This window comes from Poecilia reticulata, chromosome 9, assembly GCF_904066995.2.
Source record: "Poecilia reticulata chromosome 9, P_reticulata-male-v2, whole genome shotgun sequence".
NCBI classification, from domain to species: domain Eukaryota; kingdom Metazoa; phylum Chordata; class Actinopteri; order Cyprinodontiformes; family Poeciliidae; genus Poecilia; species Poecilia reticulata.
Window position 1 is genome coordinate 34,533,468 of NC_088838.1, and position 21,099 is coordinate 34,554,566.

Genomic DNA, 21,099 nt, shown 5'->3' on the forward strand with positions numbered 1-21,099 from the left:
ATGCCGGAAGCGGAAGTCCGCACCAAAACTGTTTATAGTGGGGATGGTGCGCTGCTGACCTCAACTTGGGATGTTGTGGGCCTGTGGGCGGAATACTTCGAAGACCTCCTCAATCCCACCAACATGCCTTCTGTTGAGGAAGCTGAGCATGGGGACTCTGGGCTGGGCTCTCCAATCTCTGGGGACGAGGTCGCCGAGGTGGTCAAAAAGCTCCTCGGTGGCAGGGCCCCGGGGGTGGATGAGATCCGCCCGGAGTTCCTTAAGACTCTGGATGTTGTAGGGTTGTGTTGGCTAACGCGACTCTGCAATTTCGCATGGACATCAGGGGCAGTTCCCCTGGATTGGCAGACTGGGGTGGTGGTCCCCCTGTTTAAAAAGGGGGACCGGAGGGTGTGCTCCAATTACAGGAGGGTCACACTCTTAAGCTTCCCTGGTAAGGTCTATTCAGGGGTCCTGGAGAGGAGGGTCCGTCGGATAGTCGAACCTCGGATTCAGGAAGAGCAGTGTGGTTTTCGTCCTGGTCGTGGAACACTGGACCAGCTCTACATCCTCAGCAGGGTCCTGGAGAAGAAGGGAGCGGGAGATCGACAGGCATATTGGGGCAGCATCTGCCGCGAAGCGGGCGCTGTACCGGTCTGTCGTGGTGAAGAGAGAGCTTCACCACGACGTCAAAAAGCGAAGCTCTCGATTTACTGGTCGATCTACGTTCCCACCCTCATCTATGGTCATGAGCTTTGGGTCATGACCGAAAGAACGAGATCACGGATACAAGCAGCCGAAATGGGTTTCCTCCTCAGGGTGGCTGGGCTCTCCCTTAGAGAGAGAAGCTCGGTCATCCGGGAGGGACTCAAAGTAGAGTTTGAGTCCCTCCCGCTCCTCCTCTACGTCGAGAGGAGCCAGTTGAGGCTCGGGCATCTGGTCAGGATGCCTCCTGGACGCCTCCCTGGTGAGGAGTTCCGGGCATGTCCCACCGGGAGGAGGCCTCGGGGAAGACCCAGGACACGCTGGAGGGATTACGTCTCTCGGCTGGCCTGGGAACGCCTTGGGATTCCCCCGGAGGAGCTGGAAGAAGTGGCTGGGGAGGGAAGTCTGGGCCTCCCTTCTGAAGCTGCTGCCCCCGCGACCTGACCCCGGATAAGCGGAGGGAGGGAGGATGGATGGATGGTGTTTTTAAATGTTTTTTTTTGCTTCAATGGAAATAACTTCCTAAACTTTGCTGTATTCTTATTGTAGGAGCTGATGTCAGACGTCTCCGTCGCAGCAGCAGCTCAGATATCACACGACCAGACTGTGAGTTCAAAAGTAGAATAGTCTTATAGATCCAATTTTAGGAGCCTACTGTAAAATCTGTTACTGTCACAGGTGACTTACTTTTGTTTTCCTTTATGTAGCTTGCTGAGTTTAAACAATATGAATATTATGAATGAACTGAGTGGACAGATGAAGCTATGAGGTCTACTTTCTGGCCTAAAAACATTAAAACTACTTTTTGTGACAAAATAATAGTGATAAAAGAGCAATATATTTCTGTAGTCACCTATTTACTGTTGCTGATGGCGCATTGCATTGTGGGACATTTTGCTGGCTCAAGTCCACACAAGGAACTCTTTGCACGTACAGCGCTGACGTCACATCCACATAATGCGGCTTTCTTATTTCTGCTTTGAGTTACCATGACAGCTAGAAAACACAAAGTTGTATTTCATACGCAAATAAAGCAATAATATGAACAATGTTGTCTTCCTAATATAATGGGCTTTTAAGTTTTCATGGATTTCCAAACAATCTTGAATTAAGAAGATGGTGCATTGTAAATATTTGTCGCTACCAGTTAAAGCCAACGCTGCACAGCAAAGTTTGCAGCCTTCACTACACTCCAGATCAGCTTCTTCAGCCTAAAACTACCGGGGGAGACGGATGGTAAATAAAGGAGCCTCCTGAGTTATTTCCATGGAATCACTTCTGTATTCAGCCTGAAAGGGCAAATGAATGGGAGAGAGCAGAGAGAGAGAGCAGACCAGAGCCAGACAGCCGAGCAACTGATCCGCCATGAACATACTGCTATAAACACCGTCCTGTCTGAGCTCTTCACAGGAAACATGCAAAACTAACAAAATGAAAAAATTAAATAACATGGAGGAACACGGTCATATTTTCCTAAAAGCAACAACTTTAAACCTGAACAGCTGAACCAGAACTCTGACTCCAGAGCTGCTCTGCTGTTAAGCTATGGGGCTTGTTGTGTTTCCTGATGGTTCAGAAGCAAAAAGCCCGAACCATAACCTCCCCGTTACTTGGTCTCTATTTCAAACTAATGACAATAAACACTCATAATATATCTGAAAATAAATACAAAATAAGGTCAAAAATATTGTCCGTTTGAATGTTGATACTTAAACAGCACATTTTATTAGAACAATGTCAGAGAATATTGCCTACTAGCATAAGCAAAGGTTAATGTTAGTCACAAAATTTAATGAAAATAAAACTCACCTTCATATGCATGAATGTATAACGAGGCGTACATCTTAAAACCCTTCTCCAGCTTACTTGTTGGGGCTTCTGATCGATGTTCATCATTAACTTACCTTGGCCAAACCCTGCAGGTCCGAGTGTAAAATGGCATGTTCAATAGACCGGAAACGACCGAACCGCTTTTCCCCGCATGCGGAAGCTTTTGTCGGTTTTGGTCCTCCATACAAAGAACCAAGTCTACCTCGCTGCAGCAAACAGGAAGGAATGGGGAGGGACGGACCACTGTCTGTCTCATACCTTATTTGGAAATGGGATCATTGCAATCCGGAAGTGAAGGGGGCGCTATTTCCTATATTATCTGCGGCCTCATGTTTTTATTTTCTCCTGAAACCTGTGATATAGTTTCACCTTTAGGAAGGAGTTTCACTCTCAGAATGTAAATGAACTTCTCTCTTTTATTTACTTCAGCGCAGCTCACAGTTTTAAACAAATTCTGTAGTTTTCTGTGTACTTCTAAATCTGCTTCTTAGTCATATTCTTTTTGGGTCTGCTACTGCCTGTAGTAGCGTGGGGGTGGTACCACAACCAGTGGTGGAGAAAGTACTCAAAAGATCTACTTAAGTAAAAGTACAAATACACAGACAAAAATGTACTCAGGTAAAACCACATTAACATTTGTACTTAAGTAAAAGTAAAAAAGTACTGGCTTTTAAAAATACTTAAGTATTAAAAGTAAAAGTACTTGTTGAATGGATTACCTAATCGCTAATATCATTAAGTGAACCGATCGTATTTAATTTCAATACATTAGAAATGTTCCATTTTAATGAACAATGCCACAGATAAAGCATGTTTTTATTGCGTTTACTCTGTAACATACTTCCAGCACCCCGCTCTACGTGACACAAAAATTAACTTTTACCCATCAAAATTACTTCTAAAATTGATCTTAAAGATCCACATGCACCACCACTCTCTCGCCACCGCTGACACTGACGCAGTTCCCTCAGTCTTGATGTTTTATGGCGAATGGCCAGATTTAAGGCTTGGCCATGACCTTCACTGGAAACCGTTGGCGCTTTAAAGCAAGTGAGACCAACTTGTTATCAGTCATCTGACCCAAGATCATCCAGATTAGGTCAGGAGTGCCACAATTGGCTCTTTCCCAGTAAAAAAGGTCACTTTTTGTACTGAGGGTGCGGGGCTTAGGTGAGGTCAGACTATCACGACATAGGATCGTCAGTCATCCAACCAGGATCCCTCATACCAAGTTTGGTGCCAATTGACCTATGTGAAAGTTGTAACGGTTGGTTTTCTGTGGCGAATACGCCAACTTCGGCGCCCCGGAACATGTACGAAAACTCACTATTTTGATAACTTTTAATGCCACACCCCTTAACTGCATCCTAACCAAAAATGAAGCCAATAGGTCAAAGTTCCTAGGAGGAGTTTGTTAAAGTTTGACACGAGTAAAATGGAAAAATGACCAAAATTTGACCTAAAAAAGGTCACCCCCACTTTGGATTCCACCAGAATCTGAAAATTTTCGTCGGGGGACAATTTTGGGTGACGTTTGGTGAGTTTTTGAATATGATAAAGCCCCTTAACAGCTCCGCAAAGTAACGGACAAATAAGAAAAAACAACAACAAGAACAAGAAATCCTGCGATTACAATAGGCCTTCGCAGCACTTAGCTGCTCGGGCCTAATTAGTAACTTGAATCACAAAACAAAACTATAAAAGAAAACAATGGAACAAATCGTTGTCATCCGCTTCCAAATGCCCTTCTATGGGGCCAGAGGAGTAGCGCCCCGTCCACACAGCCGGCCCAATTCGCAACAGGTTTAGTTGAGAGCGGCCAAAACAACGGCAAGACAAGACAGCAGAGCGTCCAAAGCTCTGCAGCTCCAAACAATCAGTTGCCTGAAACAGAAAACCCATTAATAGTGGATTCAGATAAAACAAAAGCTAAATAGCAGGTAGCTTACCCAGGGGTGGAAACACAGCCTAACCCAGGAGGAAGCAGGTCAGCAGGTGAGGACCAGAGAGAAGCCGCATGCCACAGCAACCCCCAGCTGCAGCCGGCAACGCCATCAGAGCAACACTGCAGAAATGCATGACAGGTGTAACACCCAAAAACCAACCATGATCCCAGCCACGGATAGCAAAACTGCCACTTACGATCTCAGATGAGTCGACCAAACCCACAAGCCGACATGTAGCCGCCGACCGTAGCAACAGTGGGAGAAACAAAGATGCACACACCTTGCAGCGGCCCGCCCAACTATAAAGCCATTCGCCCCGCCCACAAATCAACAGTGCCTGGAGTGGGGGAGGGTGGAACACCATCCCACCACATTCTACCCCCCGGTGTTGCATCGTCGCCCCGACGATGGACCTGCACACTTCAACCCCAAGGACTATAGACGGCAGACTGTTACTGAAGGCAAAAAAAAAGCCACCAGATGCTCCAGAAAGTTGAATGAACATAATTCAGCGCATACACCAAAATGCCAGGAACAGAAAAACCTGTATTGGTGGGATCCTTCACCCACCAGGATCTCACAATGTGGAAGCACTTTGTCACAGAAATTGACATCTCTAGCTAACATATGGGAGGGAAAGACCATTGGCTGCCCCGAGCCGCAACCATTGACATTACTGAAGGCAATCACGGCCCAGTGATGCAAAATATCCCTAAAAACAGCTCTCATTGATTGTCGACACCATGGACCCCGTGTCTACCAAACAAATCAGAGATACCGCCCATAATAACCTCAGACTCTACAAGATGCCAACAATTTTGACGCGGCTGCTAGTTGCGAGCCTGCTATTCCCCCACCCGAGTTGTGACCCAACAGCTCATTGAGTGCTAGTTTTTCCTTGAACAACATTAGCTTTGTCATTCCTCCCTGCACTGGTGTGGTACTTTATTTCCTCCCTGGCTTCCCCTTCTAAATGATCCAAGAGAAAGAAAGCCTCATCTGCCGCTGACAAATGGCGGGCCCGAATACACGATTGGGCCCCCTCGATCCACTCACCAATCCCAGTCCTACCACCGAACATGGGACACAGACGTCCCTGGGCACAACCACCAACCGCTCTGCAACTACAGCGCCAGCAGGCATGACACTACCAGCCACAGCTAAGGAAGCAGCAGCACCCGGCAAACCCCAAGCCGTCACATTCTGCTGACCCATTCCATCCACTGTGTCACCTCCTCCATGCCTGCAGGGGAAGCCACCAAAAGAAGAAAAAAAAAAAACAGAAAAATAAATCCTGAACCCACCAGTAGGTTTTACTTTGGATAGCTACTGCTGTCTTGTCCTACTACACCATAAATAAAAACACAGAAAAAGACCCGAAAACACACAATAAAAAAAATCTGTATTCAATGGTGCATCCTGCCAACAATGCCAAATGTGACCAGCAAGTGGAAATTTTTAAAATTAACAAAATGCACCCAAACACAGATTTAGCAGTGCACAATATTTTATTAAACAATTCTTTAAAACAGTTTTTTAAAACGAGGCTTCAGGCCCACTACTCGGTCTCTGGAACACACAAGGAAGGAGGACAGACAAGATCAATTATTCCAAAAGAAATAAAACATAACATGCAAAAGAAATTAGTAAATCAAACCACAAAGAAAACAAATTGGTAAAATCACAAAACAAAACTATAAAAGAGAACAATGGAACAAATCGTTGTCATCTGCTTCCAAATGCCCCTCTATGGGGCTAGAGGAGTAGCGCCCCGTCCACACAGCCGGCCCAATTCGCAACAGGTTTAGTTGAGAGCGGCCAAAACAATGGCAAGACAAAACAGAGCGTGCAAAGCTCTGCAGCTCCAGACAATCAGTTGCCTGAAACAGAAAACCCATTAACAGTGGATTCAGATAAAACAAAAGCTAAATAGCAGGTAGCTTACCCAGGGGTGGAAACGCAGCCTAACCCAGGAGGAAGCAGGTCAGCAGGTGAGGACCAGAGGGAAGCCGCACGCCACAGCAACCCCCAGCTGCAGCCGGCAACGACATCAGAGCAACACCGCCGAAATGCATGACAGGACAGGTGTAGCACCCAAAAACCAACCATGATCCCAGCCACGGATAGCAAAACTGCCACTTACGATCTCAGATGAGTCGACCAAACCCACAAGCCGACATGTAGCCGTAGCAACAGTGGGAGAAACAAAGACGCACACAACCTGCAGCGGCCCGCCCAACTATAAAGGCGTTCGCCCCGCCCACCAATCAACGGTGCCTGGTGCACAGAGTGGGGGAGGGTGGAACACCATCCCACCACAATAAGTACAGTAACGAAGCTTTCCACTATGGAGGACGAAAACTGACATAATAATAAATAAAAGAATAATTATATAAATAAAAGAATATATATATATAAAAATTCCCTTCTCACCCTCCGTGGGTGGTCTGTTTCATCCTCTGAGCTCGGGTCCTCTACCAGAGGCCTGGGAGCTTGAGGGTTCTGCGCAGTATCTTGGCTGTGCCTAGAACTGCACATTTCTGGACTGAGATGTCTGATGTTGTTCCTGGGATCTGTTTGAGCCACTGCTCCAGTTTGGGGGTGACTGCCCCGAGGGCCCCGATGACCACAGGCACCACTGTGGTCTTCACCTTCCAGGTCTTTTCCAGTTCCTCCCTGAGGCCCTGGTATTTCTCCAATTTCTCATGCTCCTTTTTCCTGATGTTGTAGTCACTTGGTATTGCTACATCCACCACAACGGCTTTCCTCTGTTCTTTATCCACCACCACAATGTCCGGTTGGTTCGCCATTACCATCTTGTCTGTCTGGATCTGGAAGTCCCACAGGATCTTAGCTTGGTCATTCTCCACCACCTTTGGGGGTGTTCCCCACTTTGATCTCGGGGCTTCCAGTCCATATTCTGCACAGATGTTCCTGTACACTATGCCCGCCACTTGGTTATGTCGTTCCATGTACGCTTTCCCTGCCAGCATCTTGCACCCTGCTGTTATGTGCTGGACTGTCTCAGGGGCCACCTTGCACAACCTACACCTTGGGTCTTGTCTGGTGTGGTAGATCTGAGCCTCTCTGGTGTTTAGGGCCTGTTCCTGGGCGGCCAGGATGAGAGCCTCTGTGCTGTCCTTGAGTCCAGCTTTCTCCAGCCATTGGTAGGTTTTCCTGACATCAGCCACTTCAGTTATTTGTCGGTGGTACATCCCATGTAGGGGCTTGTCCTCCCATGATGGTACCTCCAGCACCTTGTCTTCTGTTCCCCATTGCCTGAGACATTCGCTGAGCACATCGTCCGTTGAGGCTTTGTCCTTGATGTATTTATGGATCTTGGATGTTTCATCCTGGACAGTGGCTCTCACACTCACTAGTCCTCTGCTTCCTTCCTTACGGCTCGTGTACAGTCTCAGGGTGCTGGATTTGGGGTGGAATCCTCCATGCATGGTTAGTAGCTTCCTAGTCTTAACATCCGTGGCCTTCATCTCTTCCATTGGCCAGCTAATTATTCCGGCAGGGTATCTGATTACTGGTAAGGCATAGCTGTTTATTGCACGGATCTTGTTCTTGCCATTGAGCTGGCTTCTCAGGACTTGCCTTATTCGTTGGAGGTATTTGGCTGTGACTCCTTTCCTTGTGACCTCATCGAGGTTGCCATTTGCTTGTAGTATTCCCAGGTACTTGTAGCTGTGCTCTATGTCTGCTATTGTTCCTTCTGGGAGTGAGACCCCTTCTGTGTGGGCGACCTTCCCTCTCTTTGTAACCATCCGACCACACTTCTCTAGTCCGAATGACATCCCAATGTCAGTGCTGTAGATCCTGGTGGTGTGGATCAGTGAGTCGATGTCTCGCTCGCTCTTGGCGTACAGCTTGATGTTATCCATGTAGAGGAGGTGACTGATCGTGGCCCCATTCTTGAGTCGGTATCCGTAGCCAGTCTTGTTGATGATTTGGCTGAGAGGGTTCAGGCCTATGCAGAACAGCAGTGGGGACAGAGCATCTCCTTGGTATATGCCACATTTGATGGGCACTTGTGCAAGTGGTTTGCAGTTGGCTACAAGGGTGGTTTTCCACAGCCCCATCGAGTTTGCAATGAAGGCTCTTAGAGTCCTATTGATGTTGTACATCTCTAAGCATTCAATGATCCAAGTGTGTGGCATTGAGTCATAGGCTTTCTTGTAATCAATCCAAGCGGTACACAGGTTGGTGTGTCGGGTTTTGCAGTCTCGGGCGACTGTGTGGTCTACAAGGAGTTGGTGTTTGGCTCCTCTGCTATTTATGCACATTCTATTTCCCCGCAAAACTTGGAAAAAATAAATGCAAATGAGGAGAGGCACGTCATCAGGGTACAACTTCCCCAATTGGTTGGTTAGCGTCACACCCATACTTTGCTTCAAGAAAGATGGCGACCTACTAAAGGGTTATCAATAAGCTGAAGCTCATTAACTTCATTAGAAAATAGTGTTATTACTCCGGACTTTAGTTTTCGTGTGGCCGCTCAGACAGAACGTGTTTCAGTTGGCGGCTCTCATGGACTCAGAGCTTCACCGTCGGGGGTTTTATAGTTTGGACGAAGCGGCCGCTGAAGTTGGCTTACGATTGAAGGTTTGGGACACCTTCGTAGCTACCAGCTGTGATCCAACTATAGCAGATTTTTATGTACATAGATGAAAATATATAAAAGAAAAATGGGTAAATAAAAAAGGGATACACGAGAAATTGATTAATGAAACTGGAAAATAGAAAATGGGGTTAATGAAAGGGAATTTAAAAGTGTTTAAATGGTTAAAGGGATAAATGAAAAATGGGTAAACAAAAAAGGGAAAAATTTTAATTGGACAAATGAAAATGGGAACATAAAAAATGGTTAAATTAATCTGGGATTAACAATAAATGAACAAATATTAATGGGAATAAAAATGACACTTATTTCACTCATTTTTTTCATTTGTTGATTTATTTTACTCATTTGTTTATTTAATTAATTTTGGCTGAAATGGCTCTCCAGAAACATGAGTTTTAAAATACAGTAGCTCTTATTTTTCCTGTTTATTGAAGGCACCACCATAATGTAAAAATCACAAGTAAATGATGAGTATGTGTTTCTCTCCTTGTATTTGTGTGTGAGTGATATTAAGTGAGCCTTCTCTGAGCTTTGGGATTTAATGGGACCAGGAGTCAGTATCGTAAGGTTTGATTAATTTCTGCTGTAGGCTATAATGGAAGAAAAACACATGAAATGTTGAAAAGTGTCATAATGTTGATGTTTGGTTTTGCTAATCTGTGGTCCACATATTATCAGTTACTAACACTGCAATGATGAAAACTCTTAGAGATGATTTAAGTATGATCTATTCTTTACTCTTTCTGTGTTTTGTCAGTCTCAGAGCTCCGTATCGTTCTGCTGGGGAACAGCTGGTCAGAGAGGAGATCAGTGGGGAACTTCATCCTGAAAAAGGAAAAGTTAATCTCTGATAAAGCACCAGGCCAGTGTGAGAAATTCAGTGGAGAGTTTGAGGATAAATCAATAACCATCATCAACACCCCAGACCTCCTGCGTTCCAGCCTGTCTGAAGATGAACTCAGTGATCATGTGGAAAGCTGTGTGAGCCTCTCTGATCCTGGACCTCATGTGATCCTGCTGGTTCTGCAGCCTGATGATTTCACTGAAGAACAGAAATGGAAACTCTGCAGGTTCCTGACACGTCTGAGTGATCAATCATTTGATCATTCAATGGTTCTGATTTCCACACCCAGAGAGGAGAGAGACGATGATTCACCTGATCTACTCTTAAAGGAGATGGTTGTTAAATGTCAGTACAGACATTTGCAGCTGAAGAACCTTAAACATCCTGAGCTGTTAACACGTTTAGGTCAAATAGTAAAAGAAAACAATGGATATCTCAGCTGTGCACAAAAAAATACAGAAGAAGATGTCAGAAAAGATGGAGTCGGTAAAATGTTCACACCTACAACAGATAACGGTAAGTTATGGAGTCTTGGTAATTTATTCAGAAGTTACTGAGAAAATAATTTTGCAAAGTCCTTTAAACCCCCACGTGTGCATTTTTCAGGCACATAGTGCCATATTATGACAGAATGCTATAAAAATGTTTATATATATATATATATATATATATATATATATATATATATATATATATATATATATATATATATGAGAGAGAGAGAGAGAATCTTTTTGCTGTATGGAATTTTTCAGCCATAAAAAAGTTCAAAGCAAAAACATAACACAGTAACTATTGAAAGCAGCAATAAAACTTTTAAACTGTTTCAGAAAAGCAAACATTATATTTTGTAAAGCATCACTCTTAATGTAGGTGAAAGTGCTAGGAGTTCTTCCTGTGATCAGTGGGTTGCCAGTTCAAATCCTGCTCCTTCCTTCTCCATTGTTGTATTTTTGGGCAAGACGCTTCACCCGCCTTGCCTGCTGGTGGAGGTCAGAGGTCGGTCTGTAGTTCTGCAGTAGTGATTTGTCCAGATTGTTCTTTTTTATCAGTGGTTTAATAACTGCTGTTTTTAAAACACCTTAAGAGAGTGATGAGTTACTATTTGGATCAGATCATTGATGACAGGCAGGACTTTAGGAGATCAATTGACTTATAAAAAGTAAAAAGTGTGCTTTCATGTTGGCATGGACTTCACTTTACAGACTGTACAGTGAAGACCAAGCTACTGTCATAGAAAGATGAACACAAGGTGTTACACAATTGCAAAGTACAAAGACAATTATGTTTAAAAAAATGCACATATAAAAAACTGTAAAGTGTGGTGTGCAAAAGTACTCAGCCTTTGAGTTCAACCAATTGCCTTCAAAAGTTTCCTGATTACTGTTAATGACTAACTAGAGACCATCTGTGTGTAATCTAATCTAATCTCAGTAGAAATCCTGCTGCTCTGTGACGCCTCACAGGTTCAGAGAATATTGGAGAACAAACAGCATCATGGAGGAACATAGCAGTACAACTGTCAGTCACTACTGAACTAATGTGGTCTTTATGGAAGGGCTGCAACAAGAAAACCATCAGAAGTTCTGTTAGCAGTTTGCCAGAAGCCATGTTGGACACAGTAATGTTGGAAGAAAGTTCAATATTTTCGGCCAAAAATATTGAACTTTCTAGCCAAAATCCTATGAACTAACACTGCAGATCACTCTGAACACCCATTCCACTGTCAATTATGGTGGTGGCAGCATCATGCTCTGGGGATGACAGGGAAGATGGTCAGAGTTGATGTGAAGATATATGGAGCCAAAAAAGGACAATGTTGGAGGAAAACCTGATGGAGTCTGAAAAGACTTGAGACTGGAGTGGAGCTTCAGCATCCAGCAGGACGACCAGCCTGAACATCAAGCCAGGCTACAATGGGTTAAACTAAACATATTCATGCATTAGAATGGCCCAGTCAAAGTCCAGACCTAAACCATTCCAAAATCTGTGACAAGTTGTGAAAACTGCTGTTCACAATTACTCTGCATCTAATTGGACTTAGCCTGAGCTATTTGGCAAAGAAGAATGGGCAAAACACTTAGTCGTGACAAAATATGGAAAAGTTTGAGGGGTATGAATACTTTTGAAAGCCACTGTTTATTGTATTGCTTTTGGAAAATGGCAATTCATGATATTGTTGAGCAAGCCCACCAGGTGTTTGTTAACTACTGCTGCTGCCACTATGTGGTGCTGCTTTAATCTTCGGCCCCCCTGACAAAAAATTTGTTTGGGCCCCCCACAGCTGCTGTTACAATTTTTTGAGTCTATTTGACCCATAAAAAGCATAACAATTTTAAAGGCTGCATCTGCCTTGCTTTCTTTGGTTCAATACTGATAATTAGCACAATATTTACTGCTCATGAATTTAACATCCAACAGTCCACATCCAGTATGCAAGTAGGTTGTTTAAATTTTTCCTATTAGTTTTAGATACTGAAATGTCTCCCCATGAGCAACAGTCAAAGGCAACGTGCAACCACACATAAAGCAATCCAGACTTCTAAAAATGCTAAGTAGTTGGATTTTATTCAAGCTGCAGTATATAACTTTAATAAAAAAATATGTTTTCTCCATATTTGTTAAAGCTGTCACCATATTGTAGCAGCTTGTTATGAGACAGATAATCTGTGAAAACAATCAGTCTCCTCCATGTCCTTCCTGAACTACAATTACTGGTTAAAGTAATGCACCGTTCTGATCAAAACAACCAATCAGAACCAGTGGGAGGGTCTTAGCGCTGTCAATTATCCTTATTCACTCACTGCTAAATGTGCTAATGGAGGAGAAACTGTCATGATCCGTGTTTCTGTGTGTTTATTTTTGAGTTTTTGTGTGTGATCCTGTTCTCTGTGAGTCCTGTCTCTGCATCAGGGGTGTCAAACTCCGGTCCTCGAGGGCCGGTGTCCTGCAACTTTTAGATGTGCCTCTGCTGCACCACACCTGAATAGAATAATTAGGTCATTAGCAAGGCTCTGGAGAACTTATCTACACAAAGAGGATGTAATTAAGTCATTTCATTCAAGTGTTTTGTACCTGTGGCACATCTAAACACTGCAGGACAGCGGCCCTTGAGGACTGGAGTTTGACACCCCTGCTCTGCATCTTCCCCGTTGATTGTCTCCCAGGTGTGTCTCGTTCCCTTGATTACCCAATGTGTATTTAGTCTCACTTGCTGTCATTCTTCTTCGTCGGATCCTTGTCTATTGTCGAGCGTATGCTGTCTGCGTCTGTCTGTCCGTCATCCCAGTAGTACTGGTTAAGTCCTGTGTCGGCGTCAGCTCCAGTTGTCAGTCTTTAATTCAGTGCTACCGGCAATTAGCTGTGTGCTTGTCTGTCTGCCGTGCTGCCTGTTTTCCTGGACTGCTCTGAGCATTATTATCATTAAAACCATCTTTATCTCCTCACCATCAACCAACACCCCTACATGACAGAAACAACTTACCATGACAAGAAACTGTTTATCTGCCATCATTGGTAGCTATGCTAACTAAACTGAGCATTCACAGTTTGCATCTGCACAGCTCTGTGCTATGCTAGCTGCAGCATGGCACAAAGCGAGGAGGAAGGATGAGCAGCACCACATGAGATTGTGATTGACAGCACTAAAACTCTCCTGCCACTGACTGGTTGTTTCTAGCACTGGGAGAAGGCAGAGGAAATAGATTTTTCACAGGTTACCTCTCATACCATATTGTCACAACATCATGACAGTTTAAAAAAATATATGAAAAATTTTTATAAGTGACATACTGCAGCTTTAAATTCACTCAGGAGAGAACAAGTCAGGAGGGACGTGGGTTAGAGCTGCTGCTGACTGACTCATCTGTTGTTAAGTGGTAAAAGGTACATGGACAAGTTAAATATATAAATATGTTAATTTTTTTCCTTAATTCATTAAATGCTAGTGAAAAGGAAGCAAACGGTAGTTTGTAGCTAAGCTAACTATGCTAAATGGTTGATAATCTCACACAGTCTACTCACCTCTCTCAGAGAAAAACTGGGTTATAAATTAACACTCTTGCCTTTTTCTCTCTCTCCCTCAGTTTTTTTATCTGATTTTCTAACTTTTCTTAGCAGCATAATATCTGCCACAATCGTTCGTGTTTCCTACTGTCTGTTTCCTAACAGCGTCACTCTGAAGCTCCAAGCAGGAATGAACCATTTAACGCAAATAGGGGTGTTCAGGGTAAATATGGATGTGTGTTTTTTGGTCTGGGAGTGGGAACATAAAATTTGTACTGCTAAAAACAATCTTTGAAAATACAATATGGTTAATTTTGTAATTGACAGGGCCCCAATTTTTTTTTTATTTCTATGAAAAAAAAGTAATAATTAAATTGTGGAGAATTGTCATCACTTTTCCCATCTTTACAATTTCATGTGAACAATTTCCAATGCAAATCATAGTCAATTCCCCCCAATCCCCATTCCCAGTTAACAACTTCATGAAGGGCGAGGGGGGCATGTGGTGCCCAGAAAGGTTGTTCGAACAGGGCACTGAACAGGCTAGGACCGCCTCTGCCAGTGCTAGCTTATTTCCTTTTTGTTTTGACATGCTCTGGTTAGGAATTCAGATCTGAAGATGTCTTTGCATTCCATTTAACGGTGTGCAGACAAAACATGCTAACATTTTGAGCAAGTCAAAAACAAGTGGTATATTTTTTGGTATGCATACATTTTTCCCTCACAGATGTTTTGAGAGTAAAAAACAAAGCATGGCACAAAGTTCAATATTTAAAGTTTTTATTGAGATTGCATGAGTTAAATATACGTTATTTTTTCAGATGGATTCAGGATTGTGATGTTTGGAAAAAGTGAGGACAAGAAGAAATCCCTCTGTGACTCCATCTTGAATAAAAAGCACATAAAGTTTTTTAAACTTCACCCCTTCAAGCGCAGTGAGTTGGCTTCCGGAGAGTGGAGAGGAAAACCAGTGAAGGTTGTAAAAGCTTCTGACATCTTCAGACTCACAGTCGAAGCTTTAATAGAGGAAATAAAGAGCTGTGTGAGTCTTTGTCTTCCTGGACCAAATGTTCTGCTGCTCTTAGTGAAACCTTCAGATTTAACTGAGACGGACAGGAAAACACTGAAGTTTGTCTTGAGTTTGTTTCATCAAAATCCGATCAAGCATGCCATGATTGTATTAACTCATGATGAAGAAATTAATCCCTCTGTTAATGAACTGCTGGAAGAATGTGGTGGAAGACACTACAGCATGTTTAAAGAAAGTCAAGAAACGTTAATGCAGAAGATCCAAAGCATTGTGGATAGAAATGGAGAAACATTTCTCACATTCTCAGAAAAGACCAGCAGATCCCAAGAAAACCAAATGAAACCTTCACTGAACCTGGTTCTGTTTGGTCCAAGTGACCCACTGAAGATGTCAGCAGCCAAGGTCATTCTAGGTCATAAGGATCTTCCTTCACAGTGTGTCAGAAACCAGGGAGAGGCGTTTGGACGTCGGGTTTCTCTGGTGGAGCTGCCTGCCTTGGATGGAAAAGCTCAGCAGGAAGTGATGGAGGAATCCTTCAGGTGTGTCTCCCTCTGTGACCCTGAGGGTGTCCACGCCTTCATCCTGGTCCTACCTGTGGGTCCCCTCACTGATGAAGACAAGGGAGAGTTACACACCATCCAGGACACATTCAGCTCCAGAGTCAATGACTTCACCATCATCCTCTTTACTACGGAATTAGACCCTGCAGCTCCAGCTGTGGGTAACTTTATAAAGGAGAACAAAGACATCCAGGATCTCATTCAGATCTGTAGAGGAAAATATCTTGTTCTCAACATCACAGACAGACAGAAGATCCCAGAACTGATAGAGATGGTGGAACATCAGAGCTTTTTTAAGTCCAAAGATTATACAAAGGATATGTTCACCAGAGCTCAGATGGAGAGGGTTGTAGGACAGGAAAGGTTTATTGCTGAGCTAAAAGATGAGCTGCAGAAGATCAAGAAGAAGAATGAAATGGGAAACGATCCTGGAGAGTTGGGTCAGGAATGCCTCAGGATGGTGCTAATTGGGAAAACTGGCAGTGGAAAGAGTGCAACTGGAAACAACATTTTGGGTGAAGGACATTTTAAATCTAAAGCCAGTGGAAAGTTGGTCACCAAGTTTTGTGAGAAAGCAAAGGGAGAAGTTGATGGTCGGCCCGTTGTTGTTGTCGACACGCCTGGTTTGTTTGATACGACTGTGTCCAACAGTGAAGTGGAACAGGAACTGGTGAACTGCATCAGCATGTTGGCTCCTGGACCCCATGTGATCCTGCTGGTCCTGCAGATCGGACGGTGCACTGACGAGGTAAAAAAAACTGTGGATCTGATCAAGAAATACTTTGGCAAGAATTCACAAAATTTCATCATTGTTACATTCACCAGAGAGGATGATTTAGAGCAAAGTTTTGAGAGTTACATCAAAAACGACTGTGATGACTTTGTCAAAAAGCTGATCCATGACTGTGGGGGAAGATGCCACGTATTTAACAATAAAAAACCACAGGATCGTTCCCAGGTTAGGGAGCTGCTGAGGAAGATTGACTTAGTGGTCACTGAAAACGGTGGAGGGTGTTACACCAACGACATGTTCCAGGAAGCTGAGTCAGCAATAAAAATGGAGGTGGAGAGAATCCTGAAAGAGAAGGAAGAAGAGATGCAGAAAAAGAAAGAAGAGCTGGAACGAAAACATAAGGAAAAAATACAAGCAATGGAAAAGAAGATGGAGGAGCAAAGAGCAGAAATGGAAACGGAGAGAAAACTGAGAGAAAAACAACTTAAAGATATGGAAGAAAATATAGATAAAGAGCGAGAACAGAGAAAGAAAGAACAAGAAATGAGGGAGGAAGAAGACAATGTGAGAAAAGGGCTAGAGGAAAAGGAGTGGGAAGAAAAACTAGCAGATCTTGAGAAGAAAATAAAATCAGAAGAAGAGAAAAAGGAAAGTACTGATCAAGAGTTGAAGAAGAGCAAAGAAGCAATACGAAAGGAGCGGGAAAACTGGGAGAGCGAAAGAAATGAATGGTGGGAAAAACGATATCAAGAAAACAAAGAGAGACGTCGACAGGAGCAAGAAAAACTCAGAAAACTTCAAGAGGAATATGAGCTTGAAAGAGAGAAGGATCGGATAAAAAGCAAAGAAGAAGATCGCATCAGAAAGGAACAAGAAGAGAGAGAGAGAAAAGAATTACAGGAAACGTATGATAAAAAACTGGAAGCCATAAAAAGTAAATATGAAGAAGAAGCCAGAAAAAAGGCTGAAGAATTCAACGAGTTCAGGCAGAAATACACCAAAGATTTTACAGCTCTGGTGGAAAAACACATGGAGGAATTACTGGAACTGAAACAGAAGCATAGAACACAAATGGAAGAGGCAGAAAATAGTCATAGTAAACAATACAACCTGTTAGGGGAGCTGTCTCAGCACAAAGAGAAAACGCTTAAAGCAGAAATAGAAGACTTAAGGAGAAAGCAGGATCACGAAATAGAAGATCTGAAAAAGAATTACCAAAAGTCCTGTGTCATCCTCTGATTCTAATTATTGAACTCTAGACTAATTAACCACATCAAAACTAAAGTCCATCAGTCTCTCTAAAGGACAAGAGCCTCTGATGTGGAGGTGAACATGTCGAGGTCCCGGTGCTCATGTTTATTCCACATGCAGATGTTTTCAACCAAGTTCCCTTAGAAGAGATTAAAGTCTGTGCTGTCACTGATCCTCCACTTATTTTTTACAGTTACAATGAGTTTTGTTCTGTTTATGTGTCCTGTATTTGGTTGTCAATCTTAATCTTGTCTAACCAAAGTAAACTCCACGTTTATGTTTTTTATGGTAGAATTTAAAAGTCATTTTTCTTGTTTGCATCCAAAACAGCCAGTTTTAAAGTTAAATTGGGTCTAAACTGGTTTAGATCATCTTTGGTAAACAGGAATTACTTGGTGTCATTTGATACTTTCAAATCTTGATGAGGAAAAATCAATTATGGGTTTCCTCATGTATCTATTAACATCCACTGATCCTCAGTAGTACTACAACATTTTCTACCATTAAGTTGTGTGCTAACGAAACACAACAGTAGCACTTTATTTGATGGAGTGCATAACACTAACATGACACTGTTATAAACGTGATATAACATCTGTCATTACCATAAAGGAGTCTTTATGAATGTTTATGACTGTTGTCATGAAGTGTCATTCAGTAAATAATGACATTTTAGAGAGTTGACATTAATCAAAATGTCTTATGACAACTTGTCATTAACCAAGAATCATCATCAATCATAAATATGTCATAATAGCTAATTATAAAACTTTAAAAAGTGATGTATCTTTGTGTATTGTTACATTACTGTCATTTGTTGTTTGTCTTAACTCTGACAGTTACAAGCTCATTATAATATATAATAAATATTATATAATATGGCCCAAGGTTCTCAACTGTAACCGCTTTCCTCCTGAGGAAGACATGTGTCTAACCCCCCCTTGCTAAATTTAGCTGCTTTATGAAAGGTGAAGAGCATAAAATGACATTTTTAATCCTTCATTTTATATATTATATATTATGTGTGGTTAATATTTTCCCTTAAACACTGGACTGCTTACAGATGTCATTAATAAGCGTTATCACGCTGCCAAAAGCTTTAAGAAGACAGTCGTTAAAATGTCCCCCTGCCTACATTAACCCCCTACACTAACAGACAGTTAATGACTCTGTTATTAAATCATTTGACAGAGTAATAAAACTTAATGAAATCTTTATTATTGGACCTATTTCTTCCACTTTATTTCAGGTACCTTATTTCCCCTTACCTGAAATAAATAATGTCAACTTTGCATTAACTTTGCAGCTCATCAAAAAGACTCTTCAAGAAGCATTGAGTTTCTTTTCTCTCTGACTCTGGAACAAACTCCCTGAAAACATGAGATGCTTAGAAACTGTTGCTTCCTTAAATCAAATCCAAAACATGTTTGTTTGCAGCAGCTCCATATAATTAACAGGTCTTGACTCAATAACAAAATCTGAGATTTAAAACATTACATTTTTAAATTAGTTTCTTTTTATGCAAAGTGTTTCAAAGTCATTTTGTATTTTTTTATTCTTTTTCTTTTACTTTGTGTACAGCTGTTTGTATTGTCCAGTGAATAACTGCTGTTATATAAATACACTTATTATAATAAACCATGAAAAATCTGTTTAAAAACCACATTTCAAATCTTCAGGCTCCTTTGAATTTGATAGACGTTTAGAAAGAACTAATGTGACATTCAGATGTTTCAGCTTAAGAAAGTTAAATAATTGTAATGACTTTATAGGACGTGTAACATCTAGTTCTTATAAAAAATATATTAAGATTAGAATTTCAGATAATTAACAAATGCAGTGTTAAATGGGTCACCTGGCCATTTATCGTTCATTGCAGGTGGACATGTGGCTTCAAGTGATTAAAATGTCCTTTTGAAATAAAGTCCAGGAAGAAAGTAAAGTTTATTCATAAACTTTCACAAACCTAATGTCACAAAACACTGCACAACATAATATTTAGGTTAAATGTATTAAAACAAGAATAAAAAGCACAGTTAAGTCATCAAATAAAGACCTGGAAGAAAAAAAATTACAGGGTTTCAGGAATAAACATTTAAACCCATTTATAACATTTAACATTTAACCCCATTCAAATCCAGAAATTATGAGGAAAAAGATAATGAAACATTTAAGAATCTGAACTTTGGACCAGCAGAAAAATCATCTGAAAATGAAAGAACAGATTGGTTTTCACTCATGTTGTGAGGGAATCAATAAAACTTTGAACAATCTTTACTGCCCCTGTTGCTGCAATATTTACATAATTGTGTTGAATTCTGGGGTAAACTGAAAGTGCAACACTGCCACCATCTGGTCTGGAGTGTGAACTAGAGCTGTTCACTAACAGATGTTGCATCATATCTGAAGATGGATTCAGTAAAGAGACAGCTTCTGTGATTTAGTTCAAAACTGATCATATTCGGAGAGATGAAAACTGAAGACACCTGCTACATTTAGTGTTAAGGACAAATATTGTTTTTGTTGTAGAACCGCTGTCACTAACCTGTCAATGTTTGATATGTTGAGGCATGAATACATTATTTACTTTACTAAACAACATTACATCAAGTTCCACTATTAGGATTATTAATTTCTTATTCTTTGCCATTTTAACAAAAATAGTAAAATAGTGCCTAAAAAGGCATGTTTTATTAGCATAAATTAGCATTTATGAGAACAGATCTAGAATTTGAACCCAAGAAAATCTGGTCCTGGGTTTGATTCCAAAATATGTGGTAGTTGGAATGGTGGATCATGCGGCCTTCACTGGTGCTCGGGAATTAAACCCCTTTCACTTTAAACACTGTGACCTTGAATTTCTGGCCCTGTGTAAGAACGGAAGGCAGATTCCTGCCAAAGCCGTCCAGCCAAACCTTGAGCAAGGTGATACTGTGAGGGAATACTATAATCTGATAACAGCAACAGGGAGACATCTTAAGGACCTACCCCTCAGTATTTCCCGTACAGAATTTAACCGAGGTTACTCGCTGTTTGCATTTAATTTTAACCCTGCAGGAGACACGGATGCTCTGTCTCCACAGTCAAACGGCTCCCTGAGACTGGAACTGAGATTTCAGAGACCTCTTCCCACCACAGTCACCTTTATTATCTATGCATGTTATGACTCGATCCTAGAAGTTGACTCCAGGCGGAGAATTTTGATATTGAGTCTTTTTTGATATATATATATATATATATATATCCGACGAGGGTCCCTGTTGTCAATCAGTGTTGCTTCCTAAGTGGACAGTTTGATTTCACAGAAGTTTGATTTACTTGGAGTTATATTGTGTTGTTTAAGTGTTTCATTTATTTTTTTGAGCAGTGTATATATATTTTTTTCTCTCTCAAAAAACATAGAACAACCAGGAAATTGAAATATTACTGGATCACCTGCTGGGCAATGCATTTGGTGGGGTTTTCCTTGTGACCATCTCTCATATTTACCTCTCACCTTTCCAAGACCAAAATTCCTGATTGTCAATACGGATCCATCAAATCTTCCTGGACAACATTGGTTAGCCATTGCACTGCAAAGACATGA

The 21,099-nt window shown here is 41.9% G+C and overlaps 2 protein-coding genes across 2 annotated transcripts; both read left to right on the forward strand.

The window, feature by feature from the left end:
- On the forward strand, nucleotides 1-14,961 carry LOC145552957 (GTPase IMAP family member 7-like). Its single transcript, XM_081611149.1, has 4 exons — nucleotides 1-46; nucleotides 9,848-10,450; nucleotides 14,761-14,874; nucleotides 14,942-14,961. The coding sequence occupies exons 1-4, from the start codon at nucleotides 1-3 to the stop codon at nucleotides 14,959-14,961; spliced, it is 783 nt and encodes a 260-aa protein (XP_081467275.1).
- Nucleotides 14,962-15,056: 95 nt separating this feature from the next.
- On the forward strand, nucleotides 15,057-20,186 carry LOC103470809 (GTPase IMAP family member 8-like). Its single transcript, XM_008419478.3, has one exon. The coding sequence runs from the start codon at nucleotides 15,111-15,113 to the stop codon at nucleotides 17,499-17,501; it is 2,391 nt and encodes a 796-aa protein (XP_008417700.3). The 5' UTR covers nucleotides 15,057-15,110; the 3' UTR covers nucleotides 17,502-20,186.
- The last annotated feature ends 913 nt before the right edge of the window (nucleotides 20,187-21,099 follow it).